This window comes from Mastigoproctus giganteus, chromosome 13 (genome assembly GCF_048544385.1).
Source record: "Mastigoproctus giganteus isolate SK-2022 chromosome 13, ASM4854438v1, whole genome shotgun sequence".
NCBI classification, from domain to species: domain Eukaryota; kingdom Metazoa; phylum Arthropoda; class Arachnida; order Uropygi; family Thelyphonidae; genus Mastigoproctus; species Mastigoproctus giganteus.
This window is the reverse complement of record NC_143587.1, coordinates 89,025,103-89,049,972: the sequence shown is the minus strand read 5'-3', so window position 1 is coordinate 89,049,972 and position 24,870 is coordinate 89,025,103. Positions and strand designations below refer to the sequence as shown.

The 24,870-nt window shown below is 35.9% G+C and overlaps 1 protein-coding gene across 1 annotated transcript in view; it reads right to left on the bottom strand.

Annotated features, from left to right (window-relative positions):
- LOC150076249 (plexin-B-like) overlaps positions 1 to 24,870 on the bottom strand; it is a 705,969-nt gene that overhangs the window by 92,696 nt on the left and 588,403 nt on the right. The window contains exons 27-30 of the mRNA XM_090387297.1: positions 23,109 to 23,175; positions 21,677 to 21,823; positions 9,100 to 9,253; positions 4,191 to 4,355 (exon numbers count right to left, since the gene is read on the bottom strand). Of these exons, the coding sequence (XP_090243423.1) occupies positions 4,191 to 4,355; positions 9,100 to 9,253; positions 21,677 to 21,823; positions 23,109 to 23,175 (533 nt within the window). The remainder of the gene's footprint in view (positions 1 to 4,190; positions 4,356 to 9,099; positions 9,254 to 21,676; positions 21,824 to 23,108; positions 23,176 to 24,870) is intronic.

Sequence of the window (24,870 nt, the reverse complement as noted above, 5' to 3'; positions counted from 1 at the left end):
ATACCTGGAATATCCCCAATTTTACTATATGTCTACAGAAAGGTTTGGTTTGGTTTGTTTGGTTTTTTATTGGCGCATTAGCAACTAAGGCTATAATGCGCCAAACTCAGGTGATATGTAAAAAATTTAAATTTTCACTGACCTAATTACTTAGGTCACCATGTCAGTATATAAAATAACAAAGGTATAAAATGTAGAAAAAATAAATCAATAAAGAAATAACAATAACATGTAAATATTAAATACAAGTAAAAACCTTTATTGATTTCAAATAACTAAAAATAGCAGACACATTGTCATTCTTCAGAAAGGTAACTGATAAGAACTGCAAATCATCACATATGTAAAACTACTTTTTCCATTACATAATGAGCTCCTTCCAAATGGTCAGCAATGATATATTCACCTACCACTATTATAGTTACATTAGTATAAATGGGAGTGGCATAGGCAGGGTATGTAAAATGAGGGTGCAAATTGCAGGATAAACTTTGCTGCTTTAAAACAAATTTATTTTTAAACTAGTGTGTGCAGATTTCTCTTTTAGAAATGATATTTCAGAAGGTTAATATATTATTTAGCCATTTTCTAATTTTTTAAATAAATAGAAGATTCACCTCTTTTTGTCATTTTTTTTTTTTTTTTTTTTTTGATATTAGTGCGACTTGTATTACACTAATTACCATTGTGAAGGCAGAGTATATTCTGCTGTCAGCATTAAGACTATTGCATTATTATTAACAAAGCAGTTTAAATCCTGCTGGTTGCAAAAAAACACAACTGTATATTTCTCCTAAACTCCATATAATTTTATAATTACTTTAAAATATTTATAAAAGAAAGGGGATGAATCAGATTGGCCCACTTGATATCAGTGGTTTGACTGTAGATGTGATTCACAGATAGCTGCCAAATAAAATGAGTATCTTGCATCTACATTCATGCATGAGAAGTTATTCAAGGAGGAGAGGGCCAGATGTTTATCAAACTCTAACAGGAAGTTAAATGATTTTGTAATAATTGAGAGCAAAGTGGAGGAGAAATTGTTGAAGTTAAACATAAGAAAGGCACCAGGGGTGCATGGGATCTATCCAGTTATATTAAAGGAGTTGGCAAAGGAAGTAGGCAAACTCTTAGCCATAATTATGAGAGCATCCTTGGACTCAGGGGAAGTCATCATGGACTGGAGATGTGCAAAATGCATCTCCAATTCAGAAATGGAATCAAAGGGTGACATGAGTAATTACAGACTGGTTAGTTTGACTTCAGTTCCAGGAAAAATAATGGAGTCACTGGTTAAAGAAACATTGCAGGATCATCTAGACAAGACAGCAGTAATAATTCAGACACAGCATGGGTTTGTTATGGGGACCAATTTGATTGGATACTGTGACGTGGTCACAAAAGAACTGGATGCAAAAAATAATTTTGATATCAGGAAAGCTTTAGATACTGCTGCACATGGAAGACTACTGTACAAATTGGAGCAGTATGGCATTAAGGGCAAGTTGCTACAATGGATAAAAGGATGGTTGAGTTGGAGAAGACAGAGTGGTAATCAATGGATACTCTTTGTGGACTAATGTTATTAGTGGTGTCCCTCAGGGTTCAGTGTTGGGCCCATTGTAGTTTTGTATATTTATCAATGATATTGATGAAGGTATATCGAGCTTAATGTCAAAGTTTGCAGATGATACAAAGGCTGGCAGGGTTATTAATAACAGTAATGGCAGTATGCTGCTGCAACAGGATCTGAAAAAGTTGGGCAGATGGGCTGAGAAGTAACCCCAGAGAAATGTACCTACTGGGTGGTGTTACACTCAGGGTAGTGGAGAATGAAAGAGACTTGTGGGTAATTGTGCAGTCAGATATGAAGTTTTTTGAACAATGCAGACAGGCTGCCAGAGTAGATTAAGGGGTCTTGTCAGTGATATATGGGAATTTTGAGAGTAGGGATAAGGAGGTTATTATCCCCTTGTATAAGGCAATGGTTAGGCCACACCTTCAGTACTGCGTACAGGTCTGGAAGCCTCATTTCAGGAAGGATGTCGAGTTGCTTGAATGAGTACAAAGGACAACAAGACTGGTGATGGGAACAAAGGGGTGCTCTTACGAAGAAAGGCTTAAGTTCTGCAAACTGCAGCATCTGGAGACTAAGAACCTGAGAGATGATCTGATTAAGTTATGTAAATTGAAGCGTCTGGAAACTAGGAATCAGAAACTAATCAGTTATGCAATCAGATCACCTCTCAGGTGATCTGATTGAGGTGAATAAGACCTTGAATGGATTGAGCAGGCTCAATGCTGATGGGATTCTTCCTCTTGCTCAGATTGTAAACCTGAGGGGGCATAGATTCAAACTGAGGAAAGACAGTTGCAGAATAGATGTGGAAATTTGCCTTTAGCCAGCAGATAGTTGATTGCTGGAACAAGCTTCCATCTGTTGTGGAAGTTGATCACTTAAATAAATTCAAAGCAGAACTAGACAAATATTTGGAACAAATGGATCAGTGAAATGGGAATGTTTTTTTTTTTTTTTTTTTGGCTGATGCTGTATAAGCTTGCTTTCTTGCATCATTGCCTCTACTAATGCTAATGACTTTATTTTTAATAATGTTTTATTTATTTTTTAGCTAATCAATATCAAAATTAATTAATTGAAGTTACTGCTGAAAACTGTATTATAACTATATTTCATTTGTTTATTTATGAGTTAAATAAATTCATAATTTATTTAATAATAATAATTAGTATTTAATTCTTTCCCCAGAAATACAGAATGGTATATGTTAATTTTCCACATTTATATTAAAGCAATTTTTTCCCTAGGTTTGAAGGGTCAAAAAATGACAGCCCTACTTTCAGGGTTCCTCACTGGGAAGCACTCCTGTTTCTTGTCTTCCTCAACAATACTGATAAAGGATATATATAGGAAAAGTTTTCACAGGCTGCTAATTATTTAAATGTAAGAAGGACAGTAAATAATTTGGACCAGGCTATGCTTCTTCATTAAGATTTAGATAGGTTACAGATGTGATCAGAAAGGTAGCAAAAACTAATATCAATTAGTTCATAAAACTAATTGAAAAGTTCCTGTACTTGGGCAAAATATTCCAGGGGTATGACTCACAGACTAAAGGGTGCTCTGCCTGTATCACAAATAATTTCAATTGTTTTCTTTGCTTGTCTTAAGGTCATGCAGAATCCATTTGGTGCAAATGTTTAACATTAACATGTCTAATTTAACTGTTACTTAGGTAGATAGTCATAACCACCAAAAAACTTCTTTTCTGGTCTCCCCCCCCTCTTCACAACCTTAAAGTGACCAGATTTTATGTAACCCCGATTGCAATACTTCATTATAGTAAGTGCCTATAAAAGAAAAAAGTCAAAGAAGGGAACCTTGCAACTTTGTTTAGTGATGTCAAAACTACATCTTAAAAGAAAAAGAAGGGAACCTTGCAACTTTGTTTAGTGATGTCAAAACTACATCTTAAAAGAAAAAGAACTAACACATCTGGAGAACAGTCAGAGTTGCAAGCACTCTGGACAGTAGCTATTATCATACCATGTTTAATATCTGCTTAACTGTTAATGTCAGACCAACTGGACACTGCTCTTTGGGGACTAATATTATTAGTGGAGTCCCACAGGGTTCGGCTGGGCTCATTGTTTTCTGTATTCATTAATGAGAATATATCAGACATAATGTCTAAGTTTGTAGTGATACAAAGGTTGGTAAAGTTGGTTAATGACATGACAGTGATGAAGGTATGCTCTTTGGCAGATAAACTTAAATTGCCATTTCTCAGCCTAACATTGACAAATGCAAAGTACTGCATATGGGTAGCAGTAATCCTAGAGTAATGTATCAACTGTGTAGTATACACTCAAGGTAATGGAAAATGAAAAGGACCTTGGGAGGTAATTTTTCTGTTTTTCTCAGTGAAACTGCATTATATTTAGCTTATGAGATAATTGATATCAAATATGTAGATTGAGAATCTCTTGTACTTTTTTGTACTTTGAAAGTTATCTTTATTTCTAACAAAAGGTTTTATAACTACTGAGAGTAATGTTTGTATAAATAATTAAGAGTGAAAAATGTGCTTAAGTTCTACAAAGTTTTAAACTGACACTTTTTTTTTTTATATAAAATATATATTCATTATTAATAAAAGGAAACTTACAGTTTGAATCAAATGTGCTGTTTCTTTTTATGACTAGATTCATAACAGCTAATTCTTTAACTCCATAATGTTTTAAAGTATTTAGCTGTCTCCAGCCATTTACTGTTTTAGTTGTATGATCCTCATCTGAAAGAATCAAATGTCCACCACGAATCTGCCGCCATTCTATTAAAAAAAAAAAAAAAAAAAAAGCAATAATATGATATGAATCATAAGATAGAAGTTTCTAATTTTTACTTCTCAAAATTATATTCCTTCCCCAGCTCAATAAAGTTTCAATTGCAAACCTACTTTGTATTGAATAATTTTAAAAAATAATAACAGCATATTCAATTTCATCTGTGAAAGGATTAAAACACTTCACTCTATGTATATTTCTTTAGCCATTACGGTAAGTTTATGATTATAATGAAGTCATTTATTTCACACACTAGCTCGAAATCACTTTAGAACTCATTATCAAGTTTAGAATGTTTATGCTCTCTGAGAGAATATTTGTAGTCTGAGTGACATAACTGAGACATTACTAAACAGAGGTCTGAGCGGCAGAACTGAGAAGCTGCTTCCCAAACTTCAGACTTGAATTGAGCTCTGAAGTGACTTTGGATGCTATTGTAACTTTTTATCTTTACATTCATGTCAAAATAAATTATGTGGAATGAAGCATTTTAATTTCTAGTTTTCCTAATTAGTAAAATTAGCATATTCAGTATTTCATTTGTCTGTTTTAATCCTAAACCACCATGGAAAAATTACCACTTCCACCAGTTGTGGATCATTGGTGGAAGTGGTCTTTTTTTGAATTCCAGTGTAGTGCTACATGCATTTAGACATCTCTGGCAGCAGTATTCATAAAAACTTTCTAAAGTAAAAAGAGCAATAGTCTCATCCTTGGGAGGAATATTTTAAATCTTCCTTGGAATAATTACCTGAACACATGTTATTGGAAAAACATGAGAACTGTGGAAAGGTTTGTTCTTTCACCAGAGCCATTCTTATAATTATTATTACTTATTTATTTATTTTTTTTTTGTGAAGAGTGCTTTGGCTTATGAAAAAGAAATCCAATTTTTCAATTTTTTTTTATGTATATATAACAGTACTGAAACATTTTATTCTGTAGGTCAGATTCTAATCATTTTATATTTCATTTATTTATTTTTAAAACATATATTATGGATAATATCTTCTAAACAGAATACTAGGTGGGAAAAAAGCCTGGAAGCATAATTACCAGGCAGAAATATGCACAAGTGTAAATATTAATTTTTGAATATTGAATGAGTTTTAGAGTACTTAATAGTTTCAGGTTTATATTTTAGGACTGCACTGTTTTTTTTTCCTTACTTTTAAGCAGAATTAAAAGTTGCTACATATTTCTGCATCCATATGTGATATATGTGCAGCATGCACAAAATTGAAATTTCACACTCATAACTGCTGCCTGTACAGGAAAGTGAAAGAGACTATTAATTTCATGTTTAAATTTTATGGCTGTAACTTTTTTTTTTTTTTTTTTTGCTTTCAATAGAATAAATTTTTTTTTTTTTTTTAAATAACATGCAAAAAAAAACCAGTATTTTTATGTAATTTTTTAACAAAAAATAAAAATTTAGATACAATGAAGTATGGAATTAAGAAAATATGATATTTGTATACCGCAAGAAGATTCCAAATATCGAAAAATAAAAACTACGTTGGCCGCCTGACAAGGGTAGTGCTATCCCTATCACACCAGGTTTGAGCAAAGCTGCAAATCTTTGGATCACTTCATCTAAGTCTAAATACTTGGCAATTGCATATTTCAATTGATAATTGCCAACAATCCCTCCAACATTTTCTAATCACGGAATAGAGATAAGTTATGATTAATTTAAGCTTTGAAAATCTCCATTCTGTGATAGCCACCGGTACTGGAAACCTTACAAGAATTATTAGCATCATGAAATGATTTGCCAATAATGGCATTAAGTTGTTTAAGCACATTAAAATTGGGCAAAGTGACAATTGAAGTTTAATATTGACAATGAAAGGTATTGCATATAGGCAGCAGTAATACCAGAATAACACACCACTTGTGTGATACCACACTCAGGGTACTGAAAAATGAAAAAAGACCCAGAGGTAATTGTGCATCAGTCATTAAGTTCTCTGAGTAGTGCACATGGGCTACTAGGACAGCTCATGGGGTTTTTGTCGATGATAAAGAGGAATTTTGCCAGTAGGGATAAGGAGGTGATTATCCCATTGAATAAGGCAATGGTTAGCATACCTTGAGTACTGCATACTGGGCTGGAAGTCTAATTTTAGGAAGGATGTGGATCTGTTGGGATGGGTGCAGAGAAGAGCAGTGACATTAGTGAGGGCAGGACTGAAGAATTTCTTGTCAAGAAAGTCTTCAATTCTGCAAATTGCAGTATTGAAGACTAGGCAATTGTGAGGAGATCTGATTGAGGTGTTTAAGGCTTTGAATGAACAGAGTAAGCTGAATACTAATGGCATCCTTCCTCTTGCCCAGACAACACACATATAAGGAGCACAAATTCAATTTGAAAACTCATGATTGTAATTTTTCTTTAGCCAGTGGGTAGCTGATTGTTGGAACAAACTTCCATTCAAATTCAAGGATGAACTAGACAAACTGTTAGGGGCGGGGGTGGACAGATGATATGGGAAGTGGTCTTTTTTTTTTTTTTTTGACTCATGCTGTATGAGCTTGCTTACTTGCATAATTTTGGCCACTATTAATGAATTGTATATTTTAGAAGTTTGTCTGATTTAATGACAATGAAAGGATTATGCTAGTTTTTGCTAACTAATGATGTGATACTTGCCATTTAGTTCAAATTTCTAAATAATCTTCTTTATACAGTGCATTACATTGCATTAAATAAAGTTTGTTTACAACTTTATTTATTACACACATTAGTAACTAAATTTTATATACACAACAAACAACATTTATAATTTCTTATTAGAATTATCAACATTAGGATTATCTTAAAGTTATATCAGCCTTATCCCAAAACTAGGAGTGAGTATATTTATTTTATACTCCATGTATAAAAGTTCAATTAGATGTAACCTTCAGGGAAGCATTATTATACATAATTTTAAGTATTTGTATACTACATAAGGCTAACTACATTTGCATAAAATTAATTTCTGGGTATATAACATTTTTGGAATATTATACAAAATTATGTTATTTAACAGTACAGGAAGTTCCCGACTTTACGAGTTAATCTGTTCCTAATGCGAGCTCGTAAAGTGAAAACTTGTAAAGCAGGAATTTATTTCCCATAGACGTAATGTTAAACAGAGGGGTTATGTTCTCAACAATGAAATTTGACCAGAGTACAGCAATACCCTGCATAGCACTGATAATTGGTACCGCAACTGTTCCATGTTATGCGAAACCATGCTGACTGAGTATAATTATAATGGGTTTTAATTGAATGTGTATCAGAGAAACAGTCTATAAACAAATTATAATAAATCTATAAACAATTTACGCTTGATAACCAAGGATATGAAATAAAAAAAAATATTGCAAAAATTTTATTAATGAAAAGGTAAAAAAGCTTCAGATGTAAACCCCCTGAAAAACTTTCTCCAGTTCTTCTGTTGAAAATTCTTTTGGTGCCACTTCAGAATTGTTTTCCTCTTCTTCACACGCAGTTTGCTCATCAATTTCAAGGAGGGTTGCATCATCTAAGTTATTTACATGTGAGTCAGTGCAGTCACATATGTTGGTAGTGCCCAAAGTTTCGAATCCCAAGTCTTTTCCAATCTTCACAATGTCTTTGGCAATTGTCTGAACTTGCAATTCAAAACCAGTGAAATGGGGCAAAATATGCTGTCAAACAGAATACACATTGTTGGAAGTGATTTCTAGCCAAGATGCAAATATATTTTTGATCGTATTTAAAGGGATAAAAAATAAATTGTGAAATGAAAAGCTATCACGTCGTCTTGTCAGAATGGAATTAAGAATACTGAACACTGTTGTATGTTGCTGCTGACTGCCTGAGGGGAGCTACTGACATGTGCATGTGAGACAATAAAGTTGGCACCACAGTATATATATATGTATGCATACCCAGGCTACGACAACACAGCATATATGCATATATTTCATGGTACGAATGAGTTTTAAAATGTACAGTTAATTTGACTTAAACTTAATTGAAAACCGTGTTATATTGAAACTTGTGCTGTTTGAAGCCATGCTAAGTGAGGTATTGCTGTAATGTTAAATAAAGGTCAATAAAACAATAGTTTATGCTTAAACAATGATTTATTTATCCAAGAAATGAAAACATATCCTTTAAACTCAAGCAAATTATAATAATAAAGAAATTATTTATGTTATACAAAATGTTAAATAATGTTTATTCTTCATCATCATCGACTAAAATGCACACTTGCTGATGTTTCGTCACTTGTTGATGGTTCATCACTCATCTGCAATTGGTTAGCAACATTTATGACCGCTTCTGTATCATTTTGTACTATCATTTCTGGTTCTTGAAATCCTTCAACATTATCAGTAAACTGAAGACAGAGTTTGTTCCAAACACACTTCATATTTTTCTCTGTAATTTTGTCCCATGCTTGTTTTGTTATTTTGATTGCATCTAAAATGTGGAATTCTTTCCAAAATTCTTTAAGAGTTGTACCTCCCTCCTTATCTCTGCCTGACCAAACAAATGCACGCACAGTAGCTATATGTGTGGTTTGAAATGCCACTTTTGTGAATGTTTAGCATATAGTTATTGCAATTAATGTTCATATTTTCGATTTTGTTGATACTTGAAAAAAAGAACTCGTAAAGTGGGAACTGCTTGTATATAATATTCATTTAGAATTAATTCCTATCCAAGATTAGATTTCTGCAGTTTCTTACCTATATCAACATCATCTACTGAGGGACGTAAAGAAAATGGAGTATTTTTATATACAGCATCCAAGATTTTGCTCTTCACTTGAGAAATAGTATCACAGTCAAGTGCTCGACATAAAATTTTCTCATCTAAATCTTCTTGTATTACCTGAATTGTCTGAAATCAATATCGATATAATGTAATGTAATAGTTTTTTTAAATTCACAACAAATAGTTAAATATTTCTTAATAAAGGTAATAAAATGTTTACTCATTACATGAAATGGTTATTCTCAATCTGAAATAGGTCAGGAAGAAGACATGCTGTTAAAAATGTTGCCATTTCTGGTTTGGATCTCTAGTCACCCCAACATTACTAATACAATCAGTGTGATCAGGATGTGCAATCAGTACTGATCAGGATATAAATTATAGGCAGCATACTTACCATCAAGAGTGTCACAGGGCTAAATGGAATATACCCACTCCTTACGATAAAAATAACGTGAATTTCTTTAACTGCTACAAGATAAGCTTAATTTGCCAAGGATTACGAGAAATCCTTGGCAAATGATGCTAAGAAAAACAGCAAGGATTTCTTTACTTATATAAACTCTAAAAGAAAGGGGATGAATCTGATTGGTCCACTTGACATCGATGGTTCGACTGTTGATGATCCTGCTCAGATAGCAAACAAACCGAGTACTTTGGATCTACATTCACACGTGAGGAATTACTAAGGTTTGAAAATGGCAGAAGGTTATCAAATTGCAGCAGGATACTTAATAATTTTGTAATAACTGAGATCAAAGTGGAGGAGAAATTGTCGAAGTTAAACATAAGAAAAGCACCTGGGGTGGATGGGATCTATCCAGTTATATTAAAGGAGGCGGCAAAGCAACTAAGCAAACCCTTAGCCATAATTATGAGAGGATCCTTGGACTCAGGGGAGGTTCCCACGGACTGGAGATGTGCAAATGTATCCCCAATTCACAAAGGGGGATCGAAGGGTGACACGAGTAATTACAGACCAGTTAGTTTAACTTTTGTTCTGGGTAAAATAATGGAGTCACTGGTTAAAGATGCATTGCAGGCTCATCTAGACAAGACTGCAGCAATAATTCAGACACAGCATGGGTTTAAGGGAAAGTCTTGTCTGACAAATTTGATAGGATATTATGATGTGGTTACAAAGGAACTGAATGCAAAAAATAATTTTGATATCATATATTTGTATTTCAGGGAAGCATTTGACACTGTTGCGCATGAAAGACTATTATACAAATTGGAGCAGAATGGTATTAAGGGTAAGTTGTTACAATGGATAAAAGGATGGGTAAGTGGGAGAAAACAGGGTGGTAATTAATGGGTGCTGCTCTTCGTGGACTAATGTTATTAGTGGAGTCCCACAGGGTTCGGTGTTGCGTCCACTGTTGTTTTGTATATTTATCAGTGATATTGATGAAGGTATATCAGGCTTAATATCGAAGTTTGCAGATGATACCAAGGTTGGCAGGGTTGTTAATGACAGTAATGGCAGTGTGCTACTGTAACAGGATCTTGATAATTTGGGCAGATGGGCTAAGAAGTGGCAACTGAAGTTTAACATTGAAAAATGCAAAGTACTGCATATGGGTAGAAGTAACCCCAGAGAAATGTACCAATTGTTAAGTTTAAGGTGGTAGAAAACGAAAAATACCTGGGAGTAATTGTGCAGTCAGATATGAAGTTTTCTGAGCAATGCAGACAGGCTGCCAGGGCAGGTCATGGGGTTTTGTCAATGATATATAGGAATTTTGCTAGCAGGGAAAAGGAGGTGATTATCCCTCTGCATAAGGCAGTGGTCAGACCACACCTTGAGTACTGCGTACAGGTCTGGAGGCCTCATTTTAGGAAGAGCGTGTACAGAGAAGGGCAACAAGATTGGTGAGGGAAATGAAGGGATCCTCTTACCAAGAGAGGCTTAAGTTCTGCAAATTGCAGTGGCTGGAGACTAGTCACCTGCACGGTGATCTGATTGAGGTGTATATGGCCTTGAATGAGTTGAGCACGCTGAATTCTGATGGGATCCTTCCACTTGTTCAGATTATGAACCTAAGGGGGCATAAATTCAAATTAAGAAAAGACAGATGTAGAATAGATGTGCGGAAATTTGCCTTTAGCCAGCGGGTGGTTAATTGCTGGAACAAACTTCCATCTGTCGTTGTGGAAGTTGATAGGTTGAATAAATTTAAGGAGGAACTGGACAGGCATTTGGAGGGAACGGTGTGATTTTTTTTTTTGGCTGATGCTGCATAAGCTCATACACATGCTTTCTTGCATGACATGCCACTACTACTACTATTCCCCAGAACATGGCTTTATCCCCCCCCTGCTTACCATTAACAACAACTGATGATGTTACCAACTGCTCAAATTCTATATAGGAAGCATTCTGGGAAATAACATAGAAGGCTACTAAGCTTTATATACCAACTAAGAGATATAGTTTAAGGTTCAGGCTAAAATGTATGTCAGAAGAACTGGTAAGACTAATAGCAAAGAAGAAAAATGTGTGGGATAATTATAAATTAAGCAGGAGAACATGGAATCCTACAACAAGTACAAACTAGTCTGCAATCAGGCCATTAGGTGAGTTAGGCAAGCTTAGCAGATTATAAAATGCCCTTGGCTACAAATGCACAGAAAAGGAGCAAAGAATACTTTGCTTATTTATGTTAACAATAAAAAAAAAATGGATGAACAACATTGGCCCAAGAAGCACACACTTAAATCTCTAGCATTTACAGTGTACTGTAACACATCACAACGTAAACTATATGGAGATGGGGGAACCCCTGCGGGCCGCTTGACCCTAAACTCACTTATACACTTACCTATGAAAGTGTCTGCTTCAACAAAAGGGGAAATTACCAGGAAGTTCTTGCCTACAGGTTCCTTGGTTCCCCACCCAGGTCTATTTACGTTTCTCCTGATGAGCCATGGTGCCTTCAATGCCAAGTTAACCTATTTTCAAATAACGGAAGATCCCCTCTGCTCATGTGGAGAGACAGAAAGATGGCTCCACATTATGTACAGCTGCGACCTTTATGAGGACATCCGTTGTCGACTTATGACGGAACTCACATATTTACCAGCAGGACTGGAGCATCACCTAGACTCGAGGGAGGAGTTCCTGGACTTCGCTTTCTAAGCAGAGGACACTTATTGCTATTCATCACAACTAAAGCCAGTAACTGAATGAAACAACTCAACCTAATTGAACAGAAACATTCAAATGGAAAGATTAAGTTAACCACACTAAGGATCTTCTGCAACAGGACCAGGACCGGACACGGAATCAATGTAGTCTACTGCTCACACCTGTCTCAAGACCCCTCTGCGGTGGCAGACACCAGTGGCTGCGATCTCCGAGATGAACACGCCGGACAAGACTACGTGACTCTTGCTGCCAAGGCCATTGGCATCCCCATACCAGTGCACTCTTGCATCATGGTACTTTCTTCCTACTTCCTCCCCTCCGGGGGGGGAGAAGTCTATTGTCTCCTCCCCTCCCCATTTTATTCCCTCTGGTGGGACATGGGCATGCCTCACTGACCATCTGGGGTTGCCTTCTCTATTGACCCCACTTCTGTCTTTCCAAATTGGCTGGAAATCTTTGGAATGTTCCTCGAACTATTCTGATATATTTTTGCATTGTGGATAGTTGTGTTGTAGTTATAGTAGATCTGGGTTATCAACTGTACGGCAAATTTTTGTCACCAAGGTTTTGTAACATGATATAAGATATTCCATCTGGCCCAGCGACACTGTTGCGTGTCGTTTTAATGGCGTGTAGATCAGAATATTGAAGAGGCTGGTTATATGGAAGGAAAACTGAGGTTTGAAAGTTGATGGCTTGTCATTCAGCCTTGGTTTTCATTATCTGAAAATCCATAGAATAAGTTGATGCTGCTGAAACTTGAGCAAAGGTTTTGCCCAAGGCTATGTCCTCAGGAGCAGAGAGTTCTTGCTCATTCCATGAAAGAATTGATGAAGGGGATGGTTGGAAATTTGCCAAAAATCTGCCTAATTTTCTTCCATATTAACCTGGAGTTAGTGTTTCTGTTTATGGTAGGTGCAATCCAAATCCAAGAATTCTTCTTGGCTTGCCTTTGAATGAGATGTGCTTTTGCCCTTGGCTTCTTGTAGTTGATAAGATTAGCTGTTGGTTGGGGATTTACAAAATAAATTCCATGCTTTATTTTTTAACTTCTTTGGAGCCTTCATTCCACCAATAGTTAAGGTGCCATCGGGACTGGGGATTCGACAGTGGAACTGAACATTTAGCTGCAGGTAGTAAGTGTGAAATGATATAATCTATGGCTTCATCTATTGACTGTGTTCGTATATACTGCTCATCCAGGGTGACAACTTACTGAAATTTTACCCAGTTGTCTTGAGAGAACTTACATTTCCTGCAGGATTAATGAAACCACAATCCTACAGGATTGGGCTAATGGTGGTTGTGCAGTGAGCAGATCACAAATAATTGGAAAATGGTCACTGTCCATGGGATCGTCCATAACAGACCATTCTATGATTGGCAACAGAATTGGGGAGCATATTGATAGATCGATTGCAGAAGTTTGTCCAGTTGGTAATTGTAGGTGAGTGGGTGCACCAGTATTAAGAACAGTAAGGTTTTGCTTATCCAGAAAGGTTTCAATTAGTCAGCCATGTCTATCTAATTTAGTCTATCCCCATAAGGGCTGGTGGCCATTGAAATCCCCCAAGAGACAGACAGGGGAAGGTAACTGCACTAGCAGGTTTTCAAGAGCTTGGTAAGAGAAGGTGTTACTTGGTGGGAGATAGACTGGTACTAGTATTAATGCAATCTGGGTTATCAACTGTATGGCAACAACTTCAATTTGCAAAACAATTTGCTTGGTCAGAATCTTTAAGCTGACCAAGAATGCCACACCCCCACAGGTGGCATTTGAAGTATTACAATCTTGTTGATAGATGGCATAGTTCTTTATGTTGGTAGAAATTTGAGAAGTTAGATAAGTTTCCTGTAGACAGAAACTAACTGGACAGTAGCGGTTAATTAAGACTTGAATATCATTAAAGTTTCTACAAAATCCTCTACAATTCCATTTTAGAATATAAGGCATTACTGGTGATTAGTAGAAGCTGTATTTGACTTTTTTTTTTTTTTTTTTTAATGTGACTGGCTTGTTGGTGTTCAGGCTTTGGTTTGTCTTTTCTGAGAAGAATGGTCAACCAGTGTACATATCTTCTTCCACATAAATTTCTAAGATCGGTTCCTACTGTTTGGATGAGTCAGTTGTATCCACAGATGTTTCTTGGATATTCTTTTTTAAATTTGAGCTTCAATTATTCAACATAGAAGCAATCACTGGGGGAGGAGAAGGAGATGTAGCTGGTACTGTAAGTGCAGTATTGCTTGCCTGGTTCGACTGCTTAGGGATATTGGACTGTTGCTGAAAGAGAATAGCCTGAGCTCAGTCAGAGATGGAAGTGTTTGAAAGGACTGTAACATCAGTTTGGGTGGCCACTGATTGATATTTTTGCACAATACTAGCATACGTATGTTTAGTCATACTAGGAGCAATACATTTCCTTGCTTTATTTTCGATCTTATATTTCACAATTTTCTTTTCAGTTTTCCATTTGTCACATGTCCTTGAATAAGCAGGATGGTTGCTTTTACAGTTGGGGCAGGTCATTTCTTTTGCTAAGCAATCACTTTGAGTGTGATCAGAGGACCCACAATTGGGACAAACTTGGTTTCCTCTGTGCGCCGTTTGAGAGTGGTCATACTTTTGGCACTTATAACATCTCAATGGATTAGGAATGTAGGGTCTAATGCGGCAAAGTAGTTAGCCTGCTTTTATCGATGATGGTAGATTTGGCGTGTTAAAGGTTAGAATAATATTCCTTGTAGGTGTGAGTATATTGTCTCTTTTAACCATAATTCTTTTCACAGCAATGACATTTTGATCTTGAAGCTCTTGAATTAAATCCTCCTCAGTGACATTCAATAGATCCCAGCTGGATATAACACGTTAGATGTATTTAGGGTTGCATGGGGAGAAACTTTTACTGGAATTCGCAAAGTTTGTAAGTTTTAGCAGTTTCTCGGAATGTCTGCAGGTCCCCTGATTGCAGTCTCTTGACTGTCTTAGGAGATCCTGCCAGACTTTCCAGGTGTTTTTGGATAAGAAATGGAGACAACTTAAGAGGCTGATCTGCAAGAGAGTGCATAATGAGAAATGCAGGAAAGTCTGTTGCTGAAGAATTGGTTTTAATCCTCTTGGGTTGTGATGTGTCATGTTCAGTATCTAACTCTGGCTGAGAGCTTGTTGGCTCTAGAGGCAGAAACACATTTTGTTCCATATTTGTTCCTTTTGGCCCTTGGCAGATTAACTGTTCTGCCAAGGTTTCCGGCCCCACTACAGGGAGGCAGGGGCAGTGCCTAGTGTGACCAAGCATAAAGTAGTAGGTGTTAGTAATAGAAATACAAAAAATAAAGAAACGTAGCTTTTCTTTCATGCTCTGTACAGATACTTTTGTATCTGTACAAGAGCTGTTATTTATTTATTTAATAACAGGAGCTGTTATTAAATAAATAAATTTCTGAAGGATGGGAACTTAAAAGAACTATAAATCACTTTTAGACAATCACAGTCTCAGGGACTCCGGAAGCCGGGCCTGGTCTGTCATTGGGCTGGGCAAACACTCATCCTGGATGCTCAGACTGTAGGGCAATGAAGCCCATAGAACCAAAGCAGCCTACTATGCCAACAACTAAGACCTCATCCGACTAGTCACTGCAGAACATGGGAATCCTCCTCGTGTCTTCCATCACCGTTTCCTTTAAAGGGATCTGGAGCCTCCAGTCAGCTGCCTTTATCAGAAGTGCCAGCCTCTCGCACGCAGACCTCAAAATCCTTGGGGTCCGGGCATTACAGGGGACTCACTCGTGCTTGCATATAAACCAGTGTATGACCTGATTTCGATGCCAGGTCATGGAGTTGAGATCCCCCTCTGCACAAATGTTGGCGACCACCGCCATAAAATGTGGGAATTCTAGGGAGAAAAAAGCCAAATGCCTCGTCATCTAATTAGTGACACACATGAATGGATTAACGAGATTCCCTCTGTCCCTATCTACTATCTAGCGAAACCACAGCCAAGGGAACGGGCTTGGCAGAATCAGCGGGGATTGATTGATTGATTGGTTTGGTTTTTTATGGCGCATTGGCAGCTGTGGCCATAATGCGCCAAGACTAGGTAATATTTAAAAAGTTAATCAGCGGGGAAAGAAGACCCTATTGATCTATATCTCCTTAGGAAGAAGATCTAGTAATAAGTATGGTTTGGGAGTAGGTAGATTGAGACAAGTGTTATCGCAATATGAATCATTTGATGTACAGTAACAGCTTCTATCTGAGTTTGAAGAGGAATGTATTTTGCTAGAACCTGTGAATTTAGCCAAGATGGTCACACTACCACGGGCAGCACCTGTTGTATTACAATCTCATTGATGGAGAGAATGGTTCTTTACTGAGGGGGAAATTTGTGAGGTTAAAAAAAAGTTTCCTGGAGACGAAGACTAGCTGGATAATAGCTAATAATGTGTTGGATATCGTCAATGTTGGAGTGAAAGTCACTGCAATTTCATTGTATAATAGGAGGTATAATTTGTATTTAGTTGGAGCTGTATATGACTGTTTTTTGAGTGTGGCTGACTTCTGACATTCAGACTTTGATTTGTCTTCTTTCAGGAAAAAAAGGTCAACCGGTGTCCATACTTCTTGCACATAAATTTACAGAATTGGATCTTCCTGTTTTGATGAGTCATCTGTGTCCATTGAATATTCTTTTTCGCATTTGAACTTGAATTGTGGAATGTGGCAGCTGGAGGAGGATTATTACTTGCTTGATCTGAGAGCTTAGGTTGTTGCTGAGATACTGGGTTCCTGCTGAGAGAGAGAGAGAGAGAGAGAGAGAGAGAGAGAGAGAGAGAGAGAGAGAGAGAGAGAGAGAGAGAGAGAGAGAGAGAGAGAGAGAGAAGACCCTATTGATCTATATCTCCTTAGGAAGAAGATCTAGTAATAAGTATGGTTTGGGAGTAGGTAGATTGAGACAAGTGTTATCGCAATATGAATCATTTGATGTACAGTAACAGCTTCTATCTGAGTTTGAAGAGGAATGTATTTTGCTAGAACCTGTGAATTTAGCCAAGATGGTCACACTACCACGGGCAGCACCTGTTGTATTACAATCTCATTGATGGAGAGAATGGTTCTTTACTGAGGGGGAAATTTGTGAGGTTAAAAAAAAGTTTCCTGGAGACGAAGACTAGCTGGATAATAGCTAATAATGTGTTGGATATCGTCAATGTTGGAGTGAAAGTCACTGCAATTTCATTGTATAATAGGAGGTATAATTTGTATTTAGTTGGAGCTGTATATGACTGTTTTTTGAGTGTGGCTGACTTCTGACATTCAGACTTTGATTTGTCTTCTTTCAGGAAAAAAAGGTCAACCGGTGTCCATACTTCTTGCACATAAATTTACAGAATTGGATCTTCCTGTTTTGATGAGTCATCTGTGTCCATTGAATATTCTTTTTCGCATTTGAACTTGAATTGTGGAATGTGGCAGCTGGAGGAGGATTATTACTTGCTTGATCTGAGAGCTTAGGTTGTTGCTGAGATACTGGGTTCCTGCTGAGAGAGAGAGAGAGAGAGAGAGAGAGAGAGAGAGAGAGAGAGAGAGAGAGAGAGAGAGAGAGAGAGAGAAGACCCTATTGATCTATATCTCCTTAGGAAGAAGATCTAGTAATAAGTATGGTTTGGGAGTAGGTAGATTGAGACAAGTGTTATCGCAATATGAATCATTTGATGTACAGTAACAGCTTCTATCTGAGTTTGAAGAGGAATGTATTTTGCTAGAACCTGTGAATTTAGCCAAGATGGTCACACTACCACGGGCAGCACCTGTTGTATTACAATCTCATTGATGGAGAGAATGGTTCTTTACTGAGGGGGAAATTTGTGAGGTTAAAAAAAAGTTTCCTGGAGACGAAGACTAGCTGGATAATAGCTAATAATGTGTTGGATATCGTCAATGTTGGAGTGAAAGTCACTGCAATTTCATTGTATAATAGGAGGTATAATTTGTATTTAGTTGGAGCTGTATATGACTGTTTTTTGAGTGTGGCTGACTTCTGACATTCAGACTTTGATTTGTCTTCTTTCAGGAAAAAAAGGTCAACCGGTGTCCATACTTCTTGCACATAAATTTACAGAATTGGATCTTCCTGTTTTGATGAGTCATCTGTGTCCATTGAATATTCTTTTTCGCATTTGAACTTGAATTGTGGAATGTGGCAGCTGGAGGAGGATTATTACTTGCTTGATCTGAGAGCTTAGGTTGTTGCTGAGATACTGGGTTCCTGCTGAGAGAGAGAGAGAGAGAGAGAGAGAGAGAGAGAGAGAGAGAGAGCAATCACAGATTGATATATTCGTAGGAACAGTGACACAGGTAGAACATTTAGATATACTAGGCATGATTAGTTTCCTTACTTCTTGATAACTAACTTTGTGTTCAACCTTATATTTTATTCCCATTTTCCACATGCCTTATAGTATGCCGGGTGGTCACCTTTGCAGTTGGGTCAGACAGGATCTCCTCTGCATGCCATTTGAGTGTGGCCATACTTTTTGGTGTTTTTAACATCTCGAAGTAGGAATGTAGGCACAAATGTGGCAAAGTGATTATTTATTTTTTTTTTAAAGGAAGTGGGTCAATTTGAGGGGGGGGGGTTATTGAATATGAGAATAATATTCCTGCTGGGGTAAGTTTGATCTGAGCAAGAGCACTGAGTCTGCTCAACCCATTTCAAGGGTTTATATGCCTCACTCAGATCACCTTGCAGGTGCCTAGTCTCCAAACACTGCAATTTTCAAAACTTAAGTCTTTCTTGGTAAGAGAACCCCTTCGATCCCCTTACCAATCTTGTTACCCTTCTCTGTGCTCATTATAGCAACTCTACATCCTTTCTAAAATGAGTCCTCCAGCTTGCATGACCATTACCTTATACAAAGGGATAATCACCTCCTTATCCCTACTAGCAAAATTCCTGTATATCATTGACAAGACTCCATGACCTGCTTTGGCAGCCTGTCTGCACTGCTCAGAAAACTTCATATCTGACTGCCCAATTACCCCAGGTCTTTTCCATTCTCCACTACCCTGACCACCCAGCTGGTACATTTCTCTGGGGTTACTGCTACCTATATGCAGTACTTTGCATTTGTCAATGTAAATTTCAGTTGCCACTTCCCAGCCCATCTGCCCAACTTTTCTAAATCCTGTTGCAGTAGCATACTGTCATTAACAACTCTACCAACCTTTGTATCATCTGAAAATTTGGACATTAAGCCTGATATACCTTCATCAATATACAAAACAACAATGGGCCCAAAACTGAACCCTGGGGGGACTCCACTAATAACATTAGTCCGTGAAGAGCAGTGTCCAGTGATTACCACTGTCATCTCCCACTCAACCACCCTTTTATCCATTTTAACAACTTGCCCTTGATTCTAAAAATTCCTTAATTCGACTTATCCTTAATTCAGTAGATCCCAAGTGGATATACCAAACTTATGCTTAATTAGGATTACATGGGGAGATACTTTTACTGGGATTCTAGCAAAGTTTAAGTTGTAAGAGTTTTTGAGTTCTGCCAGTTCAACCATATCGGTATCCAGTGTTCCATGGAGTGGTACACCTTTGCCTTACAGCTTTCAGGTGTCCACAACCATATTTCAAATCCATAAAGGGTGATAGATATAAGGTATCTCTTTATGTATTGGCAGATTACCTTTTCATTTTCAATGCCTATGATCTCTTAACTTATCTTTCACAGTGCTCCACATGTTTCCCTCTTTATCTGCATGAAGTGGTGATGGAATGATAAAATCTTGTGCCATATTAACCCCAGATCAGTATGTATGCCCTGGTTATTAATAGAAACTTGTGTATTATTCTTTATTTTCTTCTTCACTATTGTTAGCTATGTTTTTTCTCTATTTTTATACTTAGGCTGGTAAATGCCAAGTTCTATATTGCAACATTTTTATTTATAATATCAATCTGCTCTGGATCATTCAATTCTATAAAGAAGTTTATGAGATCATCATAGATCATCTGTGTAACCTATGAATAACACATGGGAAGTAAAAAATGGTTTCAAGATAACTGTGAATGGTGTTACCGATAAAAGTCCCCCTTGTGGTAAGCCTTTTTTCACAATTAAATATAATCAGCCTCCTTGGCCTTACGATGTTATGAATTTGTGAGAAGGGCAGCACCTAGAAAGTTGAAGTATTTCCTCAAGAATTGTCATCAGGGAGTTTACTTCAATATTATCAAAGGCAAATTTGATGTCAAAATACCACATCTAATTGTGCTTGTCTGTGCAATGCCAATATTCTGAAAAGCATGCTGAGGAGATTCCATGTTGATCTTTGTTATAGGATACTATGAAGGTGAGGAGTTGTGCAAAAAGCACTGATCTAATATTTTGGCATGGATTACTTTCTCAAACACCTTTAATAGTGACTGCATAACTGATTGCTATTGGTCTGTTGGCAATTGCTGAGGATTCCTTTTCTTTGGAATCAGTTTTATGAGATAATTTCACCACATGCTTGGTATTATTCCATCTTTGATGATCTTTTGAAATAGGTGGAAGAGTATATCTATAATGTAAGGAGAACATACTTTTTAGCATGAAGCGTGGGAATTATCTGGCCCTACTATTACTCTGTTCAAAAATTATTTATTACTTGTATGATGCTATCTTTGCTTATGCTAAAATGCTTTAGAGGAGGTTTTAGTGCTTTATTTTCTGGAGACATGATAATTTTATGTGACTAAATTCTTTCTGATTATAGCATAGGTTTCACCATTCTTGAAAAGTTCCTTCATCCACATTCTTTAGCTTTTGTGTACCTGCTGAAATCCTTTTACCCTGTCTGTATGTCTGTACTTGGTGTCATCCTCTCATGTTGCATCTACTTCTTTACCTTACGGAAGATAACTCTGTTCTTCTTTTCTTCTAAAAGCAGTTTCTGTCGTGTCATCTTTCATTTTTTAAATGATTGTTATTTCTTCTTGATGGCAATTTTGGTTTCATAGTAAGTGAGATATTATAAAAGCTTTGGCAACTATTTTTTATCACTATCTTTTCTAGTTGGTGAGCCAATTCTTTGGTGATATCCTCTATGGATTTACCTTTTAAATCTTCCTAGTTATAGATGTTTAAGTGTACTGGCTTAATTTAATTTGTAGAAAATATTAATTTCTTATTTTAGTTATGCTTGTCACTACAGTGATAATGTTTCTGCTAACAATTTTGTTAGGCTTCAGTAATAGATAAAAATCAATGCCAGAAAATTTCAATTAAGGACACATTGAAACAAATACTATTCATCACATAAATATGTATACTTCTTTGTGGACTATGAAGGAAAATATAAATTATAATGAATATAAATCATTTTGTAATAATACATACCACTGGTGTGTAATCTACCTGTTCCCTCAATAACCTTTCTTCAGACACAGAATATCTAGCATCATGAGTAACTGCATCTATAGGACCTTTCTGTATTTGGTGTTTTATGGCACGATAAAGAAGGAACAAAGGATTTCCGGCATGTTCCTAGAAAAGATACATAGATATCCATAGTGAAGCAAATTTTACAGTGAAAAGAAAAAATTGCATAACTGCACAAAGGGGGCTTTAATTTAAAAATTTCCTTACCTTTATGTATTCTATGTACATACAGCAAGGCAGCAAAATTTGTATATAAATTTGTAATTTATATATATATATATATATATATATATATATACACATATATTTGACACATGGTTTATACACTTGGTCCCTAATTCCAGTGTACCTTTTACCATTTATAATAACCAAAGAGAGTATCTGCATGTATCAGTCTCTATCTGCATGGATGTTCAGCCACTCTCTTTTCCATTCCCCAAATGCTGTGAACACATTAGTAAAGTGAAGATGAGTTTTGCTATTTCTTTATGGCAAATTTAGTATGGCATTAAAAAGTTTACTTTGGAAGAATATCGATATTCGACAGGGCATAAGTCTAATCAAAGTTTAGGTAGCATGTTACCATTGAACAAGCAAGCAAGTATTAAGTTTTAAATCTGTTGATAGTTCAGTTAAATGTATGTGAAAGTAAAAAACTGGTAATAAAAGACATGATAATTTTTTAACTAAATATTATATAAAGATACACAACACTGTATTACCAAATGGGAGGCACACCCAGAGTGGAATATATCTCCAGCACATTATTTCTTGTTAAGAGGTAGAGAATGAGCACTATAAAAAAGAATTCATAAAAAACTGAAAGTGTTTTTAATATTACAAATGAAAATGCACTTAGTTATGATAAAAACACTGGAGGATTTTGTCTCCATAAAGAAAAAAAAAAAGTCCAATAGGACAGTATACCAACTAACAAGAAGAAAAGAAGATAGAGCAGTTATACAAAAAGAGAATGACTTGTGGAGATGGCATCACTGAAGTGTTTAAGGAACTATGGTATAAAAAAAAATAAGGGTGGTATATTTAGGCTGGCAGGTGAAACTAGAACAAAGGGCATGAATATAAATTTTAGAAAGTAACTGAAGATGTGAAACTTCTGCAAAGTTCACTGTGGGCAGCATGTCACCAATACCTAATTCTAGACAAAAAGTGACAATGCTAACATAACACAGAAGTTATCATTTGGTGAATAACTCCTTGGTTATTTGTTGATGGGACTCAACAAACTTTCCAACTTCATCCAAAAATCAACCCACGTGGACTTGGATGGATAGATGGATCTAATGGACTTTTCTGTGAGTTATTTCAATTACTATCACACAATGTGGCATATACTGTACACAAACTGCAAAAATAGAGGTAGCCTTACCTTTAAATATAAATACATATTCAAGGCCATCCAATTTGTGAGCATTTTTTCAACCACAGATTCAGTTCTGAAAATTAAAAATACTGAAATATATATCTCACAATACGGAAAAGCTACAATTCATCAACAATATACCTGTCCTATATTAAAATAGAAAATACAGAAAAATTACTATAAACGTCATACACTCATTAGACTAATAAGTGAAACATTAAAATAACATTTCTGCTATCATAATTTACTTTATAGCACAAATGTTTTCAGTTGTAGATAGTATTGGTTTGCACCATCCTAAACCTGTGGGGGGCAATTAAGTCCCTCCTCCACCACAAGTTTAGTATGGTGCAAACCAATTAAAATAACAAAAAAACTTTCCCATTTCCTTACATGACTGAACGTTAGTATTAGCCATATATAATGCAAGGAGCCATAAGCTTTTGCTACACTGGAAAAAATACTGCTACTATAAACAATCATAATAAAGTAAAAATATAAAAAAAAACTATATAAAAATAAATAATAAATTATATATAAAAATTAAAAACAAAAATAAATATATAAAGAAAAGAAACAACCTATGTGATTCCCAGCTCACACAGGTAACCATTCAACTGACCTTTGAATTTCACTAAGCTGTTGTGAAATTCAAACCCTCAATCAACCAAAGAGAATTTATTATTCTGGCAATTAACAACTCAGATTCTTTGCTCCCTTAGACAGTGATTTCTTCAATGAAACTCAGCCTTTGCCAGCTCATTTCTGTGGCACTATCAATCAACTTGCTCTATACCTGTCCTATGCCATCTTTTTCTGCTCTATTAAACTGGCAAATCTCTGTATTCATCTATTTCTTTATCTTTAGGAACACCAAGGAGCACTGGTAACTTGTCCACAAAAAATTTGAAATTTGAAAATGTAATACCAATTGATAAAATTTGTACTACCTTGCACTAATCATTCAAAAACCTTAGCATTTATATAAGAACATCATTTTTTGATGGGAACCTGTGCACCATGTAGTCACATGCAGCCACAGAATACTTCCTCAATAAGTAAATGAACAGAATCTTCTCCTCCTGTTTTAGACTCTATATAATCATGGCAGTAGAAATGCCTATGAGTAAGTCAGAAGCATCCTTCTGGTTTAGTATGCTATAGTAATCAATATCCAAAATGGAAATGGAAGATTTGAAAACTGTTGGTATTATAAATTAGCACTTAATATTCTTCAACATATTTAGAACTAATGACCTCAGTATATAGATATGAGGTCCATTGGATTGAGGAGCTATGTTTGTATTTTGAAACACTGGCATAACATTTTAAAGAAACAAAGTAAATTGCTTTATTCAAGTCAGAAGAGAGAAACATAAACAGACTTTCTGCACAAATGAGAATAATATGTCTAGAATTATCAGCTTGCATGGCTTGTTTAGTATAACTTTCACCACAAGTTTATTATCCAGTTCATTTTAATGGAGAGTTAGTTAATTTGTGTTCTTTCAAAACTTCTTTTGGATCACGATCTGGATATAAGTCAGTCATCACTTGTACTTTTAAATTTGGTAATCTGAAAGTGCCTATAATGCTTTTTTTTTCACTTGTAATTCTTCTCTAGATTTAACAGACTTATTAGAGGTAGATCTATTCTATCTACAAGTTTAGTTAAACATTTAACCAAAGTTTACATGGCTTCAAAATATTATTTTATTATTTTTTTTTACTTTAGTGGCATATATTAATTGAAACTAAATCTTTCTTT